Source organism: Leptosomus discolor, chromosome 16, assembly GCF_034619465.1.
Source record: "Leptosomus discolor isolate bLepDis1 chromosome 16, bLepDis1.hap2, whole genome shotgun sequence".
In the NCBI taxonomy this organism is placed as follows: Eukaryota; Metazoa; Chordata; class Aves; order Leptosomiformes; family Leptosomidae; genus Leptosomus; species Leptosomus discolor.
In genome coordinates this window covers 14709700-14732761 of record NC_141406.1, presented here as the reverse complement: position 1 = coordinate 14732761, position 23062 = coordinate 14709700, and the positions used below count along the sequence as shown (strand labels likewise).

The following is a 23062-nucleotide window of genomic DNA, read 5'->3' as shown; positions in this document are numbered from 1 at the left end:
GAAGCACAGCTGTCCTTAAGAGGGTTGTGACAGCACCCCCGCTGCCTCGCCTGCTGCTGTATACAAACGTATTACACCCCAAGTCCTGCACGGCCGGACCCCGCGCTCTGCCCCTTCCCCCGCCTTCACCTTCTCTGGATTTTGCTGCTGGACGCTGCCCCCTTGGGTTTATTTTCCTGCCCCCCACACCTCAGCAGCAGCACCCCCCTCTGCCCCCGAGGAAAGCGGCACCGCGTTACACCAGCGCTCCCGCCTCGAAGCCCCCCCCCCCCCGCTTTTGGCCCCGGGGCGGGGCGAGGCCCCGGCGGCGGCTCCGCGCGGTCACGTGGCCCCGGCAGCCCCGCTCCCTCCGCGCTCCGCCATGGCTGCGGCGGCGGCCGCCGGCTCCCTGCTCCTCTGCCTGCTCGGCCTGGCGCTGACCGGCGGCAGCGCGCTCCACACCAAGGGCTCCGTGCCCCTCGACGCCATCACCTTCTACAAGGTACCGGCCCGCCCGGCGGGCGCTGACGGTGACAACGGGGGGGGGGGGGGGGGGGAAGGGGACGGACGACACGGCCGCTCCGGAGCGCGGCGGCCATGTGCACCGCCGGGAAGGCCAGAGCGGGCAGCCTCGGGGAGGCGGTGTGGGGGGGCCGGGGGTGCGGAGCGGGCCGCGGGGCATCCTGTCGTCCCGTCCCTTCCGCGCCGCCCCCCCCACCCGCCACTACCGCCGCCACCGGCGCGGGGGAGCGCTCGGGCCTCGCGGAATGGCTGAGGCGGCGGGCCCCGCTGCGCCGCAGCCAATAGGAGCGCAGCAGCCGCGGCGGATAGCCAATCGGCGCGGTCCAAGTGGAGCCGCGCCGCCGGGGCCCCGCTGCGGCCGGAGGCGCGGGGGGCTCGGCTGGGTCCGGCCCGGTTCGGTCCGGCGGCCCCGGCGGGGCGAGGTCCGGCTGCCGCCGCGGCTCCTCGGCCCAGCGCCGGGCCGGCTTCCCGCGCCCCCGGCCTGCGGGCAGGGAGCAGAAGAGCCGCGGTGGGCTGGCTGCTGCTCTGCCGGTTCAGGGCCGGGGAGCGCGCCCGGCTTGGGGCGGCTTCGGTTCTTTTTGTTGTTCGTGCCGAGAGAAAGCAACAGGCTGCTGCCAGGCGGAGGCCTCGCACGGGTTTCCCCCCCCCCCCCCTCCGCTTCACCGCTTGGGCAGGAGGGCCTCTGCCCGGAGCGTGGCAGGTGCCGCGGGCCCGGCTGGAGGCAGATGGCGGGATTAACGGCTGGGCTGCAGCGCTACGAGCTGAAGAGACAGCCTTCGGCTGAGCCGTTGGCAAAGTGGCTGCCCGAAACAAGCTGCTCAGGCGTGAGCAAATATTTCTCACCACACGCCAGCCCCCCCTCCCCGCCCTCCCCTCGGCTTGATTTTTCTGCTGTGACAAGCCATTTTTGGTGTTTTAGTGCTACGGCGCTCTACAACCCATAGGAGCTTCCAGCTCTTCTGCAACAAGAAGAATTCGAAGCAATTGGCAGGACACTGCAAGAAATACCAAAGGTGTCATGCCTGCCCTGCCCGTTTCTTACCAGGAGGGGAAATGAAGGCTCAGGACGGAAGACTTGTGCTAACTGTTGCAACCAGTTGTTCTGTCAGTGCCTGCCCTGCGCTTTGTAGGTGGGGGCCTGTGTTGCAACTTGACCCTGTTTGCTAGAAAAAAAAGGTTTTGCAAGGTCTTCTTCTGAAGAGAGGAAAAATATCCCAAACTGGGTGACAGGTTCCGTTTCCGAGCCCATGTGGAAGGGCATCATCCAGAGCAAAATTCCAAGGCAGCGGTGCAAGCGAAGAGGAATTGGTTCAAACACAAATTCTCCGTTTGCTGAACCGGTAGAGCAGCTCCAGCATCTCCACCTGCCCCCCGCGCCCCCTCTCTTAGCTCGGGGCTGCAGTGTTTGTGCTGGGACGCTTCAGAGTGACGCTAGATTTGGCCTCTCTCCTCTTAATGTCCCACTGGAAATGGTTCGGCTGACTCCCTTCCAAGATGCTGATCAGATATGCAATAAGCAAATCATGTATAATTGAAGGCGTTCTCATCAGATTCCCCAAACCTACCACGTACCATCTTTATCATCTGGTGTAGGAATCCATCCACCCAGAGCTCAGTCTTTCCTCTGCATGGCAGTGAGTCATTTTTGAAAGGCCATAATTATAAAATTTCCATTCCCCCTCTGCATAGGAAAAGAAGGACGAGCTAAAGCAACCTTAGGTGGCGGAGATTGCTCAAACCTGAAATGCTAAAGTTCTGACAGTTTGGTTTTTTTTTTCCTTCTTCTTGTTTTAGGTAATTCCAAAGCATAAGTTTGTCCTTGTGAAATTCGATACGCAATACCCTTATGGCGAGAAACAGGATGAGTTTAAAAAGCTGGCAGAGAGCTCAGGCTCCAGTGAGGATCTTCTGGTGGCTGAAGTGGGGATATCAGGTGAGGAACTCCGGGCAGATCAGTACAGCTCGGGTTGGCGGGGAGGGAATAAACCTCACTGCGATTTCTGATGAAAACAGGTTTTGGGGTAATTCTGATAGAAACAAGATGGGCCACAGCACCCGCTCGGGCTGGTCGCTGCGCCTGCCGTGAGCGTAGGAGTGCTGCTTATCTCCTTTCGGCTGCTTAATGAAGCACGTCAGCCCATGCTGCTCAACTGGATGCCGTCCTCCCTCCTCAGTCATAGCACTTCTTGTCTTTTTTTTTTTTTTTTCTTTGCCATTCTCGTCCATTTCCAGGGAAGACCTTATAAGAATGATTCTTCAGCCACAAGCCTGGTCAAATAAAGCACATGTAGTTGTGGCAAACCCTCCGTTTACTGCTGGTGGAGCGCAGAAAGTGGTTGTTGCGCTGTGGCTGGTGTGACTTGATGTTCCTGTAATTGGCTTTAGGAGGAAAGCAGTGAAGAGTGAATCACTGTCATCTTACTCGCTCTTGCTTTGTGGGTAGAAGTAGCAGTTGAAGCTTGCAGGGACTGTCAAACTGGGAAGTTTCACCCACGCTGACATCTCTAAGCACACGTGGTTGAAATCTCTTTAAGTTACATGTTCTGTCCTCAAGAATAAATGGAATTTATATCAGATGAGAAAACATCTTGTAACTTGGTATGCTGTCAGAACTCAGACATAGAAGTGCACACTTTGCACATAGATCAGGAAAGAAAAACCGTTTAACTGTAAAATCAAATAAAATCAATGGGTGGGGCAAACCAAGGAAAACCATGGCTATGAATTTCCCGTAAGGAGGACGGGGTTCATACGTAGAGGTCCTGACGATGTCTGACGCTCTCACAGCCACAGCAAGGCACCTTTAGAATTTTCTGGTTTTCTTTGGAGAACCTAATGATGGTTTTCCTTGCACAAAGGATGTGCTGGAGTGTTTTCTGTTTCAGTGCATGGCATTTCCTGGCAAAGAGGTTATTAGGACTTGTTGAAACTCTGGAGACGTATTTATGTGTGTGTAGGAGAGAATCCTAAATTAATTTTTTCTTTTAATTAACACACTGTGCTTTTCTGTGTTTTGTTTTCTCTTGACAGATTATGGTGATAAACTGAACACTGAGCTGGGAGAAAAGTACAAGCTGGATAAGGAAAAGTTCCCAATTTTTCACTTGTTCCAGGATGGTGACTTTGACAATCCTTTACCTTACAGTGGCCAAATCAAGGCCGGGGCTATTCAGCGCTGGCTGAAGAGTAACGGCATCTATCTGGGGATGCCAGGCTGCCTGAAAGAGTACGACATGCTGGCCAGCAAGTTTGTGAGCACCACTGAGAAATCAGAACGCCAGTCCCTCCTGAAAAAGGGGCAAGAGAGTTTAGAAAAAACAAAAGAAACTGAGAAGAAGTCAGCTGAGCAATACTTGAAAATTATGAGCAAGATGCTGGAGCAGGGAGAAGAGTTTGCTGCTAATGAAGTCGTCCGAATCACAAAACTGATCGAGAAGAACAAAATGAGTGATGGGAAAAAGGAGGAGCTCCAGAAAAGCCTCAATATCCTTGCTTCTTTCCTGAAGAAGAATAATGAAAAAGATGAGCTCTAATATGTTGGAGAACTTTGTACAAGCTGTGAAACACTGTCAAGAGTCCTAACCAGTTCTCCTTATGCAAGCAAACTTCCCGCTGACTTCAAGAGAGCAGCAGATTTCCTTCTGGTATTCTCAGTTTAGAAGATCAAGAGGAAGACATTCCTTTAAAACACAGTATTCTAAATGTTGAAAAAAATTACCTTAAAGCAAGACACCAGTATTGTGTAATACTCTTCAATAACAGTGTTAAAGTAGACACAAAAAAAAAAGAAAAAAAGCACTAGATTGGCCTGAAGCACATTCCTGGTGGTTTTTACTGCTGTTCCCTGGCAAACAAATAACAAAATTCAGTCTCACATTCCATCTTCCATGTTCTAAAAGGTACAGATTGGGTGCCCCTCACATCCCCACCTTGCCCTCTTCCTAGTGTCCTTGGGTTTTATGCTCATTAATCCACCCCTCCTCCTCCCTTTTGTTTTCTCCGAGTCCTGTTCTTACCTTTTGTTGACTAACAGAGGCGGAGTTTTCTTTTTCTGCCTTCTTCAGTGGCTCCTGTCTCTGTTCGGCTTGGGTATTGGCCAAATGCTGGCAGGCGTAGTGAAGACAGGTCCTCTGTGTATCACAACTTGCCCCTCATCTTCTGGCTGTGTCAGCCGTTCTCCTGAAGCCCTTGGTGGTACCCCAACAGAGCAAGCAATTTGAGCTCTGAGCAAGGACAGAGTCTCTTTGAGGTGCTATTACACTTCATCTTGCCAGTTTGTGCAAAAACTTGTTTTTTCAGAGGTAAATTTGAGTTTTCTGGCTGAAGAGCACATGCAACGCCTGTGCGTTTTGCCTGTCCTTCCCATCCAAGCTTCGTTTCCCAGGTTCAAAATAAGGGCGGGTGAGACCAATAAGGACATGGGAAAGTCTCAAGCCATGGTTAACATGTACAAAAGCATTTTTCTCCAGCCTCATCTTCAGAAGCGATCCACGCTGTCAAACCAAAGCTTCATCAGCATTTGGTAGTTTTAAATATTTGAAAGTGAGGTCTTGAAACAGGAAGCAGAAGTATTTGTGCCCTTAAAAGCCCTGTCTGTACCATTTTAACAGAGATACCTTGCCCAGGGGTCAGGTCAGTCCTCAAAACTTGATGCTGCATGTGCTGTTCGTGCTGTGTGGTGTTCAGATGGCCGCTGGAAGAGTGGTCGGGGTTATGGAGTTGAAGAGAGAGACAGACATGCGTGTTTTACCTTGAAGACTATGCTTTAAGCTGAGCAAAACTGAGTTCTGTGGGAGCTTTGCTGCCTTTTGAATCCTGGGGTGGGTACAAGGAGCAGATATTGCTGCAAGATGAAATGTATTAGTAATTCTATAATAATAATAATAATAATAAAAAGTTCCAATTAATAGCTGTTTAAGCTGCTTTCTAGAGAAACTGCTGCCGATTTCTGCAATTGGAGGAAAAGCCTGACCAGCCACATAATGCCACCTAGAAACGAGCACCCTTCTCAGCGGTGAGGGCGTCCCTCGGGCGCGGGAGGGGAGATGAGGGGCTTACACGAAGCGGTGGGAGGGTGTCCCCTCAGGCCCGGCGCCCTCACCCCAGCAGGAGGAGGAGGAGGAGGAGGAGGAGCCGCCGCCGCCGCCTCCCCCCGGCCCGGCCGCCCCTCACGGCGGAGCCGCCGCCGTCACCCCGCGCGCCCCCTCAGAGGCGCCGCCGCCCCGCCCGCGAGCGCGCGCGCGCTCTCCTTCAAGCAGCTGGCCGGCCGCTCGTGACGTCGCCCAGGGGCGGTGCCAACGGAGGAGAGATGGGGAGTCCTGTGCCAACTCTTGCCGTGCGGGGGAAGCTAAGCAGGGTCGCTTCGGGTCGGCTCCTGGAGGGGCGGCCGGGGAGGGGGGTGCAGTGCTTCGCTGTGTCCTCCCTGGTAGGGACGCGCGGTGGCGGAGGAGCGGGTCGCTGCCCCCCCCGGGACGCTAGCCCCGTTGTTCCCCCGGGGCTTCAGCACCCCCGCCTCAGCCCCTCTCTACGACTGGGCACTCCCCGCAGTCGGCCCCGCCGGCGGGGGGGGGCTGGTCCCGGGGCGAGGGCCGGGCGTGGGGTGGCCCCGGGGCGGAGCGCGGGCGGTGACCGCAGCCCCGGGAGCGGTGGCGGTGGCAGCGGCGGCAGCGGCTACCCATGGCCCTCCCGGCGGAGGTGGCCCGGCTGGACGGGGGTTGGCAGGAGGTGAGCGACACACACCCCACACCCCCCCTCGCCGGCACCGGGACCCGCGGCGGGCCGGGGGGTCGCAACGGGCGTCCCCGCTCCCGGGGCCCTGCTCGGCCCCACCGTCCGTGCCCCATCTCCACCCCATCCCCTCCCCGCATGCCCCGGCCAGCCCTTCCCCAGCCCTGCCCGCTCCTCCCCGGGGGCACCCACCGCTCCCCAGGGCCGGGGCTCCCCGGGGGCACACACCGACCCCTCCTCAGGGCTGGGACTGCGGGTCCTCGTCGTGCTGAGCCCGCACCCCTCCTTCTCCCCAGGTCTACTCGGCTCTCCAGTGGATACAGTTCACCATGGCCATGCTCAGGTACAACGCGCTGCTCAACCCTCGGCCCCGGCATGGAGTTATTATTGCAATGAGGATTTTCACGTGAAAAAGAAAAAAAAAAAATAGAAAAAAAAAATAGATGCAGAGGATGTGCTCCTGTTCCAACCTGCGCTTTGTTTTCTCAGTGTTATAGGTTCCAGCTCCATTATTGCCTACGCCATCTTTCAAAATGCAGTGCGGTCCCCCGAGGTAAGGTCTGCACCTCTGTTTCTCTCCCTAAATCGAGGTGTTGGTGCTTTGAGGATGGGTTGGGCACGTAGCAAAGACCTGTGTGGGTCTGCTAGGAGCGTCCGCGGGTCTTGGGCTTATGTGGTTAAATCTTGTTTAACAGCTGGACTTGCCAAGGATTTGTCCCTTTGTCTGTGACAGCAGCTGAAGGGACTAACCTTGAGCTGTACCCACGGCTGGGAGAAGCAGGTTCCTTAGCCCCGTGCTTTCTGCTGCTCTGGGAAAGTACTCCAGTCGTTCCTGGGAACAGGGATTTGTTAGCGTGACCTCCTCTGTGGGGTAAAATGCCTGGAGGGCTGAAGAGCTGTGTACAAAGCAAGTTGGAGATGCCCCTGGACGAAATGTATTTGCAGGTGTCGGTCTTTCGGTGTCTCTGAGTAGTTTTTCCAGGCAGGTTCGCTACTAAAACTGATAAAACTCAAAGCAGCTGCAAAGTTCAGCCAGAAAGAGGCTGGGCTGAAAAGCGGGCAGTGGTGCTGGACTCTAGAGAGGGGCTTGAGAGGGTTCACCTTGCACAGGAGCCACCAGCGTTTCTAATGCTGAAGCCGTGGGACTCGGGTGCAAACGTCCCTCAGGGTGGGACCGTCCGCACGTGTGCTGCAGATCTGACACACACGCAGTGCCTGGCACGTCCCCAGTGCATCACACGTGTGTGCAGGGAGCCCCGTGTGTCTGGGACACATCAGATGTGCTGAGCAGTTGGCTGGCATGTGGCACCGTAGACCTCCATCCCAAGCCTGCCAGGCTTTTGCTGTCCCCCCCTGTCTGTCCAGGACTCACCGGAGGCAGCGCACAGAGCTGATCAGGTGTGAAACTGGGGTGTGTTGTCCAGGATTTGCAGAGGTCTGGCAGCCCAATCTGTGGACCACGCAGATAACAGGTTACTGCTAAGAGCAGCAGGACAGTAGAGCTGGCAGCTGTGTTGTAACAAAGCTGTAGTTGTACTTCCCTCATCTACAACATTCTTTGTACGTCGTGGGTTTGATCTGCAGCCCAGAGAACAGGACTTCCAGGGAATGCAGGGAGTTATCCGCACAGAAGGAAGGCGTGCAGTCAAGCTGACAACTGACACGTCGTTGGAGGAAGCAAGGTGGGGAGGAGAACATGAGTCCAGGTTTGCAGGGCAAATTTTCATCCCTGACAACACAGAGGGCAGTCTTGCTGCCAGGCAGCCAGCCTGCTGGAAGCTTTCTGCCCAGCATGTCGAGAATGAGCTGTGGGGATCTCCGTATGTTCCTGGGGAGGAAGCAAGGCTGGGACTTCATCTTAGTGCTGGGATGGAAAATCTTCCTCGGCTTGTGCTGCACAAGGTGCATATCAAAGGCTCCCTTGACTGCAACTCCTGCACCTGGGGAGCTCCAGACATGGGATTCACCTGGGGTCCTCCACCCTGGTATGGTACGGAGCTGGGTTTGGCAGGTTTCCCGAGGTGACTCAGCAGCTTCAACCCGTTCACTTCCACGGCTAGGAGCCTGCATTGCTCAGGAGCCCGTGTGCTATCAGTCATATGATGTGGCTGTGGCTTGGGAACTGCACTCTAGCTGCTTGCGAAGCCAAGCGTGGCTCCAGGTCACAGATGGACCCTTCCTGCTCAAGGGAGTCCAGATGTTTCTGCTCAGATTATTTCTGCAAATCCAGATAGGAGGGATAGATACCAGCTGGAGCGACTTTTCTGTATCGGGCTTCCAGGCTCTCGTTCCACTGCCAGGGGAAATCTGTTGGTGGTGTTTCAAAAGTGGCAAAATCTTCAGTAACTTCCCCATCGCCCTGTCCCCATGTTTCTGGTCTTAAGTGGAAATTTGTAAACAAAGGGGCTGGAAGAGATCCGTATCAAAGCTTGCCACAAACAGCTTATTCCCTGAGTCATGAGGCTCCAGAGCAAAATGTTTAAAAATAAACAGCTCTGGTGGCTGGGAGGAGAACAATGTTATAAACACTTCCCCTCCTGCCCCCAGCCTAGGAAATCGAATATTGCATTCTTGAAGCGTATTTTCTGTCTCTACGGGGTCAATAAAACCCTTTACCCTGAGCTAAATCATTCAGAAGAGATGATGGCAAGCAACGAACACAGGATTTCCTCTGTCCTGTCAACAGGTTCTGTGCAGGCAGATGTCGCTGGGCAACGGCCAGGCAGAGCTAAATCAACGTGTACGCTCCAGCCTGGCAGCTCCTCTGAAGCATTACGTCTTTACATTCCCTTCCTCTATTTTATAAATACCATTTGGGTTTTTTCTTTTCCCTTTCGCAAGTAAGAACCATGCCGCCGTTCGCTCACCACCCTGTCACCTTCTTCTTTGTGTAGGTCTGTGCCAAAATAGCTCCTCAACCCAACAGCGGTGCCTCGCTCCGAGGACACCTGTTGCTAGAGGAAAAGGGTCACCTGGGCGATTGCAAAAGCCGCTGCTTTGCTTATTTGGGAGCTGTTTGGGTTTAAGCTGCCGTGCTCGCAAACTGGAGGGTGTCCCCAGCCTGTCGCTGCTGGCCAGGGCTTCAATTCTGCGCCAGCAAGGAAAAGCCTGGTTAAAAAAGGCGTTTGTGAACGCAATGACGTCCAAACGAGCTCCAGCTATTTCGTTAGCAACAGGAGTTTAATTTACTGCGTTGCTGGGTTGGATGGTACAAATACGGAACTGGAAAGACAAGGATGTTGGAGGAGAGAAATCCTGCAGAAGGCAGAGGGCCCAGGAAGGCACCAGGCAGGTCTCCCTCAAACTATGCCCTAAGGACTGATCTGGTTCAATCAGATCTACCTTACTGCTTCTCAGTCTTACTAAGCTCTTGCTCGTTGCTCGCAGGAACAAGACAAGTATCACACAACCCGACGATAGGTGGCAAACATTGACTTAAAGGACAGTATTGAGGCAAATCTCACCAAAAGCTCAGTTCCGTGAAACAAATCTTAAAATCGAGGCTTCCTGAAGTGTTTTCCACGCTGTGTTTATCATTATCATTTCCTGTAGGGAAAAAAAAAGCGCGCCATCATTTTCTCTCCAGGATGCTGAAAATTAAGTCCCAAAGACTACAATTAAGAATCTAGATAATTAGGCTGCTTTTCCAGAGGTCTGCTCTCCCGCTAACAACGAAAACGTTGGCCGGAATTTTGCACAAATGTTTTCCTTCAATGTTTACAGTCCTCTTGGCCAGTGCGTGCAAACTGGAAATGGGCTGGAAACTGCCATCAGAGGAGACGCGACTCTGTTCCAGCAAGATGCAGTGTGCAGCGGGGAGACTTGTGGCTCTTGTGGCGAAAATTAATCTGGCATGTAAAATAGATTCAGCCTTAGTCACCAACTGAAATGACGTGAAGCACGTAGGAAGATTGTCTGCTTCAAGTTATTTCAGACCTGAAGCAGGGTTTGTGTTTACTAAAAGCTTGATTTCTCTATCAGTTGATTTGACAAATAACGTCACTTCTCCCTGCCAACCTGCCCCGTTCTGCAAAATTGTAATGTTCTGGACTTTTGAGCTATTTTCTGTAAGAGCTGATGCTGCTGGGGCAGTGCTAGGGTGATTAGAGTGGGGTATCTGCCTTGAAACAGCTCCTGAGAGCAAGAGTCAGCATGAGGTTTGTCTGCAAGCAGAGCTGCCCTACCAGAGGAGCTGGGGGACGAAAGACGACGGGGTAAAAACTGCTTGGGGGAGTGTTGTGACCATCGCCTGGACCTGCTGACCGATTTCACTTTTCCCAGGTCCGTCCGCTTTTCTACCTGAGCCTCTCCGACCTCCTCCTGGGCATGTGCTGGCTCGCTGGGGCGCTCCTCTACAGCACCCCGACCTCCGAGCAGGACCTCGTCTGCTACAACCTGCAAGCGGCAGGACAAGTGAGTAGCCTTGGCAACACCACTCACGCTGTTACTTTGCTCCCATTACCTTAATTAGCGTCGCTGGTGATCGGAGCGTGGCCGTGGGGGACTGTTTCGAGACAGGCTTTGGCAGAGACGGCCCGTGTGAACTTGGCTTGTCGGATCTCTTTGCCGCGTGTGTAGAACGGAGATAACGATGCTCGGGTTTAGGTGCGCCTGGTTTGTGAGAGGCCATGAGGAAGGCAAAGAGAGCGTGGGATTTTGTGGTTGCTGCATTTGGGTTGCTTGTGGGAAGGGAGTAGATGGGTCTTAACCTGTTTCCTGTTGGACCCGTGCCGACAATGATCTCTGTGCCTCTCACACGGCAGCTTTTCTATTCCTCTTCGTGCTTCCTCCATCCTGGGCAAGAACAGACATATTCTGCGATTCACTTGAGCTCAGACTTACAACATTACTTTTATAAACAGCCCTGCTCTTGCTGACCTGGCCCTTATCCTCTCTCAAACGATCCCAAGGATGCTCAGGAGCTGCTCCATCAGCGCAAGCTCAGCCCCGTGCCCCAGCGATTCGGCTGCCTTCCAGCTGATTTCATGTGCTGGAGCCTAATTGGAGTGGAGCGAGTGAAATACCGTTTTCCTGACAGTTTGCTTTTGTCTCCCTGAGCTCCCATTTCAGCGTTGGGATTTGCAAATCACCGCTCTCAAAAAACTCTGTGGGGTACGGCCAAGCTTGGGCCAGAGCAGTGGTTCACAAGCTGTGATGTGCGGGCTTAGCAGTTTCCTTTTAAAGGAACAAACAAAAACGTGGCTGGGAAGAGCGAGAGGCTGTCGGGAGCCTTGATGTGTGTTGTGTGGGCTCGGGTGGCTCCCTGGGAGTGTGGTGGTACCCGCAGATGGGAACCGAAAGGTCCTCGCTGAGTGGCAGCAGCTGAAGCAGCAGAGGCTCTCCGTGTACCTCGGAGAGGGCAGGGAAGAAGCTGCGTGTGCGGCATGGAAGTGTCACTGGGGATGGGTGCCTGCAGCCCCGGGTTGTTTCAACCCCTTATCTTGTGGGTAAAACCGTGACACTCGTGGTGGCGAGAGCAGCTGTTCTCGTCCTGGGTCGTCTCTGGTTCCTCTCGCTCCCCTGTGCCGCTGAGGAAGCACCGCAGTATGTTCACATGGAGAGAGGGAACAGTGGGGTGGGGGGGACCTGGGCACTTGGGAACGATGCAGAACAATCTCAAAGGTGGGTTTTAGATGCTGGTACAGGGGAAAGTGAGAAGAGCTTGGGAGAGGCTTTTTGGAGCTGGAATGTGGAAGGAGCATGCAGGACTGAGGGTATTTCTGAGCCGGTTTCCTTGCAGCTTTGCCTGGGGCACAGTTGTTAATGCTGGTGTGATCTTTTCATGGCCTGGAGCAGCCGGGTTGCACTGCTAGAGGAGCAGATTGGGTATAGGCAACATGCCGTCATTTCTCAGCAGAGATACTGAGAGCATGCAACGTTCTCGTGCATTCTGGCTCTTTCCTGCCCTTGCTTTTCCAGCCTGTGGCCATGCTTTTCAGGGACACCAGCAAGGGATGGGGGCAAGGTGGGAGCTTTGCTTTCACCCTGGGAAAGGCAGCATGGGTTGGCAGAGCTGGCCTTGGGCGAGTCCTTGCAGGACCTGCCTTGACCTCAGCCCCAGGGCGGGCTGGGGGGACAGTCAGGGCGCTGGGGTGGGGTGTGCAGGGTGCCTGCCACATCCCGACCTTAGCCACAGGGTCACCGGGCTTCTCTCCTGCGTGCCACCAGCAGCCCACCCCCAGGCAGGAGGACTGCCAGGGTGGCAGAGCCGGCTTGCATCTGGCCAGACCTGTCGCTGCTGTTTGCTCTGGAAGAAATTAAAACAAACGGAGCCCTTGCCTTAGCAACCGCGCACGTGACACGGTGCAGGACACCTCCTCACCCAACAACCCAGCAATGCCCTTGCGTGGTGGGAACACCTTGTGCGTAAGTGGGAGCCAGTTTAACCAGCAGCTTCTGCAGAGCGTTAAGTGATCTGTAACGCAGCGACATGAGTAAATCTCTCCCGGCCCCATCCTGCCGGTGCTGAGCGGAGCAGTCTCGCAAGGGGGGGCATCCCTGGGTGCCTCATAAACACACGGGGCTTCTTTGCACACCAACAGCTGGAAGGTGTAAAACGCTCCGAGCGACAAGGGTGAGGGCAGGCTCGGGGCTGCTCAGAAGCGGTGCCTGCAGACGGCAGAGCTCGGAGAGGCTCACACCACAGCCCGTGTGGTTGTCTCAAGGGATTGCTTTAGGAGCAGGACACTATTTTGCCTGGTTCAGCCTGTTTACCATCACTTTTGTCACCAAGGGCTGACATTACAGCAGATGGAACTCCCCTAACATCCATACCGAGTCGTAATGGAGGAGATTGCTTTGTTTCTTGGACTTTCCCTGTTTCAGCCCCAGACTCTTGGTTGATCTTAAATGTAAATACTGCTCCTTTCTGCTGTCCCTTGACTTTGGTCTCTCCTCCTCCCCGCCTTGCCTTTGTGTGACAATAATAAAGTCCAGAATAGAGATTGTGGTTATAATTGCACAGTTCCCCCACATTCTTCCAGTTCAGTTCCATTGGCCTAATAATGTCCTGGCAGGCTCTGCTGGTGAGCACAATGGGGAGCCACAGAAGTGTTATAATGAGGGACTTTCATGTCTCCCAGCCCCTCCTTTATCTCCTCATGGTGAGCACTGCCGAGCTGTCCACAGCCCCAAAGCTGGGGCTCAGGAGAGCAGAACTCCCTTGGCTTTCTGCTGGCAACTTCACAAGTGGCTTTTGGTTTCCCCCTTCCAAAAAAGAAGGCAGCGCTGACATTTCATGAGCCTCTCTAAGGCATCTTGAAGTGCATGAGAACGACCTTTGTGGACTGTTTTGATGACCTTCCCTGGAAGTAATTGAAGGGCAACAAACCCTCATTAAACCTCGTCTAATGAGCTGGAAAGTCACTGTAATGTTCCTGCTGCGACCGTCCCCTTGGGCTCAGCCTCTTCAGAATCAGCCAAGAGCGTTTCCAGCCGAAGTGAAGGAAACCAAGCTTGTTTAGTGACTACTTTCTTGGACTTCGGTGGTAACAGGGTGGCAAACCTGTGCTCCTTGCCTCTTTGGCAAAGGATAGGAAATCCACCGAAAAATTCACTTGTCCAGCCCTTCCTCTTTGCCTTTGCCACTGCAGCATGTGCTTCCTGTAACAAACCCAGCACACGCATAGACACAGCGTGATTAGGCAGCACTGTTTATACTTTGCCTGGAGCAACCGTGGATTCAGAAAGAAATGCAAGAAAGATTTGTTTTGTTTTGTTTTTCTACAGGAGGTTTTAGATATTCGGTCTCACCTCAAGCTGGAATCAAGGGCTGGGAAGTTTTGTGAGAAACATTCTGTATCTTTTCTTTACTCCTTTTTTCTGTGGAGAGAAAAGGGCTTGGGATGTTCACTCAGGCTTAGGGCAGACATTCTCTGCCCCCACTTTCCTCTTTAAGTATACTATTGTTTTCAGTTTCCGTGAATTTGCCGTGTAGTGAGGTCATTGTGCGAGAGGCAAATCGACGTGCCGCTTCTGTGTTGTGTTTCCTAATGGACGTAGCGCAGAGAAGAGGGTCCAAGTGCCTTTGAACCCTTTGTTGCCCGGATTTGGGCCAACAAATGAGCCAAGTCACAAAGATTTGTGTTTTTAAGACAGTCCTGCTGTCATTAGTTCTCCTGTCCCCAGTTTGAGACCAAAGCAAAGCTGCCTTTGTGCGGTCTAACGTGGGAACCCCTCCTCTACCTGGCTCTTCCCAGTTGTGTCCCACTGCAGCCCAGTAGGCACGAGCACAGGGGCTATGCAGGGACCCTCACCTTTGGCAGTCGGCTCCGCTGTTCGGCACCCTGCCTCTTTGGCTTGGGGTTCATCAGGGACGAACTGAAAGTGCTCCAGGAGCTATTTGTATAGGGCTGAAATTCTGTCTGTTTGTATTTCTCAGATATTCTACGTCGCCTCTTTTCTATACACTGCCAACTACACCTGGCACCTGTACATGGACCTAAAGATGAAATACAACCAGAACCTTTTCAGGATGCCCCCCCAGGTGAGTAGGACACGTGCAACAGCTGTTGGGTACCAAGGTCTGGCTGTGGTGGGGTTTAGGAGGTGCATACACAACAGTATATCTCACCACGAGGACTTCGAAGGCCCTTCAGCTGTGTGAACAGACGTGTCTTGCCCACCGAGGTCAGCAGAGATACTGCTGGGCCTGTTGTAGCATCTCAGTGGAAGATCAGGCTTGCAAGACCGAAGCAGACGAAGGCCAATGGCAGCGTGCACCTCAGAGCAGAGAAAGCTCAGGGCTGGGTGTTGGGGAAGTTCTTCTGCAGTTCGAACAACAGCAGTTTGCACCAGCTGAGTAACTGATTTGTTGCTGTCACTGCCTTCTGCCAGGGGGTGCCTGGACAGCCTGGAACTGAGAACAGACAATTTCTGTCCTTCCCAGGTGTCATACAGCGTTCGAGAGCGTCGGTAAGGATTGTAAGAATTTGAGATGGGAGGTGTGACGGAAGTGAGCTAGCGATAAAAGGAGCAGTTGGCTCTGTGAACAGCGGGCCAGTCCTCACTTCATCATCGCTGGCCTTTACAAAAGCCCTTTGGGGAACTGGTGTAATCGCTGGGAACCGAGGAACAAGGACATAGTACTCAGAAAAATGCTCTCTGTGGTGCAGGCTGAACAAACACTTCATGTACCGCGTGACCAAAAATCCCTCCTTGCAGTTGTTTCGTGCCTCACCCCTGGCTAAACAGTGAGGCACCGCCATCGCCATGACTGGTGTGTCCCTCCTGATGTATTCCTGCAAGGTGACAGATTCCTGGTGCAGCTTTTCCCGTTGAACCCATCAGCCCCCTTTCTTCTTCCCCAGACATTTGCTGTGCACAGCAAACTTTGGGTCCCAGATATTCTGTCGGTCGGTTCGGGAGCAGCAGACTGGGCAGGTCAGCCTGTATTTCAAGAGCTCTCATCCGTAGGGTTTGGACCCACCTGCAGGACTGGTTTCCTTCTTGCTGGATCCCCCACTCTAAACATGCCACCTACCATAAGTTCCCCACCACTACAGCTGTGCCCACATGCTGTTGTCAGAGCTGGGGGGTGGATGAAGCTGCCAAAGTACATTTCCTGGTGAGCAGGGACCAGGACGCTCCAAATTGCCTGCATTGCTTCATCAGAACATGAAGTTTCTGAGGAACAGGGCCAGGTGAAGTGAATGAACAGTACCAAAAAATGAGTAGGTTACACCAGAGAGCTCATCAAGTGTCTGCTCCTTGTCCAGTTCCAAGTTCTCTTCTCCAGTCCTGAAGGAGAGCAAGCCAAGTAGCAGGTAGCACCTTCGGGTGTTGCTGTCGCAGATCGGCACAGCCTGAACTCGGCGGTGCTGATTCAGTGCGAAGTGGAAACAAATATTTGTGCTCGGTCTGGGGATTAATCAGCGTTTGAAGAACCCTCGGCCGCTGAAGTGGTCCCTGGGAGGGGCTGTAGGGAAGCAATCGTTTGATTAAGCTCTTTGGACTTTGCAGGTTGCAGATTATGCGAGTTGCATTGGCCGAATAGCAACGATCTCATCCAGGTAAGATTTAATTCTCTCTGGCAGAATGATGTGGCTTTGGTAAACTGTGGTGTGCTGATCTCTGCTTCCTACTTATTCTGAAGCAAGTTTTACTAAAACCTGTAAAGCTCGTTAGTAACAGCAGTGACCTAATGAACTCAGAGGGTTTGTATGCAAGGGCCCTTCTCCAGCCAAGTTAGTTTTAACGACATTAACGATGTGTAGTTTTTCAGAAAGTGCTCCCTTTACCCGTGTATTGCCTCCATGAATGCAAGTGCAGAAGTTAGTAAAGCTGGTGAAATATTCTTCCAGAGCAGCATCGATAAAAACAATTCTGAAGTCCTCTATAGTGACAGAAGAAAACCCAAGTAGTGTTTAGTTTGGGGTGGGAGCAGCGCAGTGCAATAACTAATAACTGTGCCGTTGTCCTTTCTCCTCTTAGCCTGATCCCTTTCCTTCTCATGGTGCCTGTGTTTTGCCTGGGCAACAGCAGTAATTGCTACCAGAACTTCAGCCAAAAGCACGGGTAAGCTTCACGTGCCTCTGAAACAGCCCCACTGCTCACAAGGCGCGGCAGGAGCTCAGGCTGTTCCCTTTCTCCCCACAGATGTCTCTTGATGCACACAGAAATCGCTGTGCCCACCAACGAGCCGCAAACCCTGAGCGGCTCTGTTTGCCGTGCGATGCATTTCTACGGCATCGGGGTCTTCCTCATTTCCTTTCTGATCAGCTTCATAGCCATTCTGGTAAGAAACGTGGTCCTTGCACACTAGCCATGGCACCTAGATGATCAGTGTGAGAAGATTTTCCCCTTTTCATCTTTACATCTTATTTGGATGGTACCAGAGGCCAGGCAATGTCAGGGGAAGAACTGTGTGGTGCTTTTGGAAGGGGTGGTAGGGGAGACAAAAATATCATTGTGCCGCCATATGAGTCCATCTGGAGTCCCGCGTTCTGTCAACCCGTCCCCAAAAGGATTTAGCAGGTAGAGAAGGCTTGGAGCGCGGCAGCAGAGATCACCTAGTGCATGGGTCAACAAGAGCCTGACTCAATTCAGAGCCTTTTGGTTCAGAAAAGGTCACATACCAAGAAACTGCTCTCCCCCAGGGAGCACCCGGTTGCCTGAAAAGGTTTGCCAGATGGAAATGGGCTACTCTGTCCTAGATGAACAAGCCAGATCGGAGCATGTGCCCAAACAGTGATGGATGCTTGTTCTTTTCCAGGTTATACTCAGTCAAGCCCGAGGTTTGTACAAAAGGTTTGTAAACTCCACAGGATTCCTGGGGGATCAGCAGTGGGCCATGATTAAGATGGTAGAACAACGAGTGGTTTTTTACCCCATCGCGTTCTTCTGCTGCTGGGCCCCAGGTGAGCAGAGAGCCGAGTTACTCTCACAAGACCCCCCGAGGCCATAGTGCCTGGCAACGCAACTCCACAGAGGTGGGCTGAAAGCAGTACCCTCTTGTCTGTCCCTTCTCACAGCTGTCCTCCTCGGAATACTGAAGCTGACTGTTTCAACAAACAGCAAAATCTACATGGCTCTTCTTATTCTACAGGTAAATGTCTTCCTCTGCAGCCTTCTGTTTTGCCTTCTCGGCTTGAACAGGCATGCTAGTCTCTGCCTGCTCTAGTCCCTGCTGGGCAAAGCGTGCTCCTCACACCACCGCTGTGTGAGCCTGAGTCTGATTTTGGTCAGCAGAGATCTTTGGTTGGTTGTTTTATCTTTTTCACAGGCTTGAAAAGGTCTTGGTGACCAAAATCACAGCGTTGTGAAAATGGTAGGAAATAGGACTAGAAAGGATCCCCAGAAATCAGTTTCTTTCCCTTTCTATGAAAGTCCCCAAATGCAATTCCTCCACAACACTTGTCCAGCTCCTTGTGCCTAAGGCAGCATTTTGCAAAGTTTATTAAAATAACCACGAGATTCCTATATCACACGGGGGTGCAGGTAGATAAAATCGTGCTGGAAGTGCTTGGCTTAACATGCCGGGTTTGACAGCCTGGGCGGGAGCCGCGGCGTGCTGCGCTGTGCTGGCCAAGACAGCCCTGATCTCCCCTGTGGTCTCTCCCAGGCGCTGACAGCAGCTTCCCAGGGGCTCCTGAACTGCGTCGTGTACGGCTGGACACAGCACGTCTTCCTCTCCCTCAAACGCAACGCCTGCCGGGACGTCGACACTCAGACTCCTCTCTTGCGCTCCCAGAAGAAGTTCTACGCCAGCACGCTCCCCGCCAGCCCGCCGGACGCGGAGGCGTCCACGTCCACCCTGCTCTGATGAATCCCTGGCAGCATCCTCGTGGTTTAGCCGTGTCGGCCAGAGCTGGTACGGGGCTGTCTGCTGCGAATGGTCTGGCCGGCAGCAGTTAGGGGTGGTGCTGGAGGAGCCTGAGCAGATCTGTCAGAGACAGACACTTCAGTGAAGATAGTTATTTATTTTAAAGTTTTGTATGGACTGTAAATGGATTCTTTAAATCCATGGTAAATCTTTAGTACAGACGCCTTTTGGAAATATCTCTAGAAATGCAGCAAATTGTACATAACCGCTCAGAGATCTGGTACAGCTCCTTTGAGGGTAGTTGGTCAAAGGATGTTTTACCTAAGTATTTGCCATTACAAATTAACAGTAAAGCAAAGGTGAATATTTTTCAATCTCTGACTTTTAATTCACTATAAAAATAAGACCATGTATCATACTAACAGCCAACTGCAAGGAATGAAAAATTGCAAAGCAGCATAAAAAAAATCAGCCCTTGCTTCTGTACCTTGACGTTTTGCACATTTTCCTTCTGTCCTTCGTGGCAACTCTTGCTCAGCTAATTCAGAAAAGCAATCTTCTTCGACCTGGTGGAGCAGCTGTCATGAACCAGGTGAGCAGGACTTTGCATGAATCTGTCTATGCTCTTCTAGGTGTTCAAATGAGTTATTTACTAAGGTCCCACCATTTTATAGAAAATTGGTCTTTAGCTGCATTGAAAACAACTCAAACTTTTACACCCTTTTATTTTTTGACAACAGCTTCACTTTTTGGGTCCAGCCCAAGTGTATTTACAGAGTAGGTAATACAAGAAGAGGAAATACTCAAGTTTTGTGTAATTAACTTTCATACAGTTTACACAGTTATGTTGTGTAAATCACTTTGTGGAAAATCTCCTGGGACTAGCAGTCCAGCTTCAGGGACGGCCCCACAGTCCTTTCCAAACCTCAGCTGGTGGGTTTCCCACTGCTTTCAGGTTTTTTTATTAAACATATTCTTCTGTACTCCTCTGCTCCTCATCTGCAGGAGTCTCACTTCTCTCTGTGGCTCAACTTGCACTGGAAAACGCAGCTATTGCCTTTCTGTGTTTGGTTACAGCAACGAGGAGAGCTGAATCAGAATGAGGGCAATGGGAATGGTGCCCCCAGTCACTGTCCTAAACACTTTATTTTGGATGGGAGCCACCCCCCGACACCACATTAAACACACCCCAATCTCATCGCTGAGAGCCTGCTGCACCCTGCTTGGCCTGACCCTGTTTGCTGAGAGCATGATGAGCCAGTGCTGCTACAGCAATTGTTTTGAAAGGGGATTAAGTGGAAAGCAATAGAAGATTACCAGGGGAACAATGATTTGGCTGCTAAGGGGACCTTCAGCTGCAGTGGTGAGAGCCTTCAGTGTCTGTTGGCAGATCCTCCCCTCGGCAGGACATGTCCCTGAATGTTTTAACTATCTGAGGGGAGTTTTCTTGCTGGGAAGGGAGAGGCATTCTTCGGGCCACACATCCTTCCAGCAGTCTTTTCTTGTGCCCCTTCCATAGAGCACCTGCAGCGGGGTTGGCTGCCTTAAACACTCCCAGGATGCTTGGAAATTGGTCTCTCATTCCCCATCCTAATGCTATGGCTGCTCTTAGCCATTCACTACCCGAGGCACTGTTAACTCCTCCGAGGTACCAAGCAGGTGGATGTCAGCTCTTACAGAGATGGCCTGGGGCCCACGTGCACTCAGAGCTGTCCCACTGCCTCTTTTGCTCCGAAATGCTCATGTGACAAGGGTCTAGACCTGGCTGCTGTCAACCAGCCAGTCAAACCACGCTCGAGGAGAACAATATCTCCAGAGCCAGAAAGCGTATGAGTGCCACGCTTGTCGGCACCAGTCCGGGTTCAGAAGGGCTGACAGCCTAAGAGCCGAGGAGGACAACTCCGGTGCTCCCTGGCATCGCATCTCATCGCCCCGGCTCCCTCATCGCCCGCCGTCTCCCAAGCTGCCAGTCCTGCCACAAGTCCCTGCGGGGCTCCCGCTCCAGCCGCTTTCGGTGAAGCGCAGCACCCTGCAGAGACCATCACCCTAAAGGAACCGGCTCCTAGTCCCTGCCCTAAAGCAGCGCCCTGCCAGGGACTGCCCCCGAACACAGCACAGCTCATCCCTCCCTTCCCTGACTGCCCGAAGTCCAAGAAAAAGCCCATGGACGCTGCGGGTTTAACTGGTAGCACTGGGCATGTACTGCTGCCATCTAGTGGAAAGCAGCGTGTAAAAGAGGCCGGTTTTGGGGCTCTATCCAGCCTGTCCTGTCGGTCATTGTTTCCCCTCAAAGCCTCAAGGCACTCCTGCAAAATAGAAAGCAAAGTGCTCACTCACATGGGTAAGACAGGCGGGGTGGGGGACGGAGCGTGGCAGGAGGAGCGGGGTGCTGTTCCCTCCAGCCCACAGCTGTCCTTCCTGCCTCCCCTCTGTACTACGGGGACGTGGGAAGCAAACAAAAGCAGCCACTAACTTTTAAGTTTAGTAAAATCATTTATATACACCGATGCGTAATATTTACAATATAATACTGATCCAAAAGAACCAACATATTACAGGTAACACTGAAAAGGAGAAACAAAAACATTTGAATACACAGAAGTGAAACATGACATGTGAGGACAGACTCAGATCTCCATAAGAAAAACCTGAAGTAATGACAGCAAAACTTTGACATGTTGCTATTTCCAATTGAAAACTCTTTCGCCTAGTCAAGTTCTTCTAACGTTTTAATACATATATATAGCTTAAAATAAATCGTCACAGGAGAACTCAGATATACATAAATTTTTGAAAAGGCCAAATGATTTCAGAGATTTTTTTTCTCTTAAATAAAATTCTAAACCAAACCTACAGAGCTTTCCCATATCCTTTTAGTGTTTGTACAAAGAATGTCTTCTTTGATCCCACACAACCCTTCCATCGCAAGCTATTTACAGTATTCACAGTCTGCTATAAAGGATCAGTAGATTTATTACCCAGCAACACCTTACACAATCAAGACAAGGTAACCTGCATTTATGTCAACCGAAAAATAAAAAACCACAGGAAGGACAAAGTAAAATACTACTTTAAAATGTGTAAATGAATCCATTAAAGTGTATTTAATTTTGAAATCTAAACCATAACTTTTTAAAGAGTAAAAATAAATTAAAAAAAAAAAAATCAATCAACTTCCTCACAGAAATAAAACCATTTGACCTCAAATCTTCAAATTGTGTTTTCTTAATCTGTCCCTCCCTACCTCTGTTTCAGATCAGGCCATTCTCATTTTTCACAGACACTAAACCTACAGTAAATCCACAATGAGCAGTTCCTTCGCACAAAAGCCCGTAGAAGTTTGACTTCCCTCCAGGCACCAACACACTTCCCGCTCCGTTGCCAACGCACACACCTCGCTACCGGCAGCGGCTTGGAATTGTTCTGGGGCACAAGTCAAGGGACCAGGAGGAGAGGAGGGACTCTCTGCCGCGCGGTCAGACCCCACCTCGCTGCTCTCTCCCCCACGGCGCCCAGCACGCACCGGCAGGAGCCGCAGGACGGGCTGAAGCCCTTCCCTACAGAGCAGCGCCCAGACCTCGCTGCCGGCACCGTGAACACCAGAGAACCCAAGGAAAAACCCGGTCCCAGCGTGTTACACCCCACACTGCTCCCGAGGGGCCTGGCAGGAGTCTCTGCTGATCGCGCCGCGCATCGACCGCGCGAGTAGCTCCGATCTGGTCCGTTTGTCCGCTAACGAGCTCTGCCTCCCAAGAAACCACCCGAGTGTTTCCCTTTTTGGAGGGCAGAGTTGCAAAATGCTTTTGTAGGGAATTTTTTGCGCTCCCGTTCCAACAAAGGCGATTTCCTTGTTTATTTCTCTACTTGCCACGCTTAAAAAGGTCCAACACAGTAAGATTTCTCAGAAAAAAACCCAAGGATTTCAAGTTACAAAGGAAACGATCCATTACATTTAGAGATTGTGCGGATGTTGACATGACTTAGAATTTAGGGCAAGGACAGAAATGCATATAATAGGGCCTGCAAACTTGCTGATACTACCAAGAAATGACAAATACTCTTGTCTCTTGCTAATTCTCTACAGTTGTCATCAATACACATCAGTGCACAAATATTCCGTGTAGTGTCAGAGGTACAATTCTGGCCGACACAAAACCCCCGTTTCCATCAGAGACAGCGATGGTTAAGTAGGGACTGTGGTTCTTACTCTGCAAGAAATCGGGTATCGGAAAACTGTCACCAGGATTAAAAGCAAGCTGACGAGGTGTTGACAAAGAATGGGAAACGAAGTATCATCTCCTTCATGTAGAAAAACTAAGTCACCGTTTACAAAATTGTATAGAAAGAGTCAGAGACTGGTTTGCCATCCAAGCTAAAGGTTGCAAAGAAGTCTGGTATAGAAAAAAGACAAAAAAGAACAAGGCTGGACTGCCGTAAGGGTAAATTGGGAGATTCATGGCTCAGGTTTGTAAATGTAAACCCAAAATTAACGAGCTATGAAATAGAACAATAATGTTCAAGAGTCATTACTAATAGCCCTGAATTGGCACTTCAGTCTGCAGACCAAACTCG

General features: G+C 52.0%; 2 protein-coding genes across 2 annotated transcripts; both read left to right on the top strand.

Moving 5' to 3' along the window:
* The first annotated feature begins 361 nt into the window (after positions 1–361).
* ERP29 (endoplasmic reticulum protein 29) lies at positions 362–4317 on the top strand. The gene is made up of 3 exons (XM_086474254.1): positions 362–481; positions 2296–2434; positions 3532–4317. Exons 1-3 carry the CDS (start codon positions 362–364, stop codon positions 4032–4034), a joined length of 762 nt encoding a protein of 253 aa, XP_086330380.1. The 3' UTR covers positions 4035–4317.
* A 1860-nt stretch (positions 4318–6177) lies between these two features.
* On the top strand, positions 6178–18490 carry TMEM116 (transmembrane protein 116). Its single transcript, XM_086474381.1, has 11 exons — positions 6178–6225; positions 6525–6571; positions 6718–6781; positions 10510–10641; positions 14609–14713; positions 16189–16238; positions 16660–16743; positions 16825–16963; positions 17441–17585; positions 17700–17773; positions 18290–18490. Exons 1-11 carry the CDS (start codon positions 6178–6180, stop codon positions 18488–18490), a joined length of 1089 nt encoding a protein of 362 aa, XP_086330507.1.
* The last annotated feature ends 4572 nt before the right edge of the window (positions 18491–23062 follow it).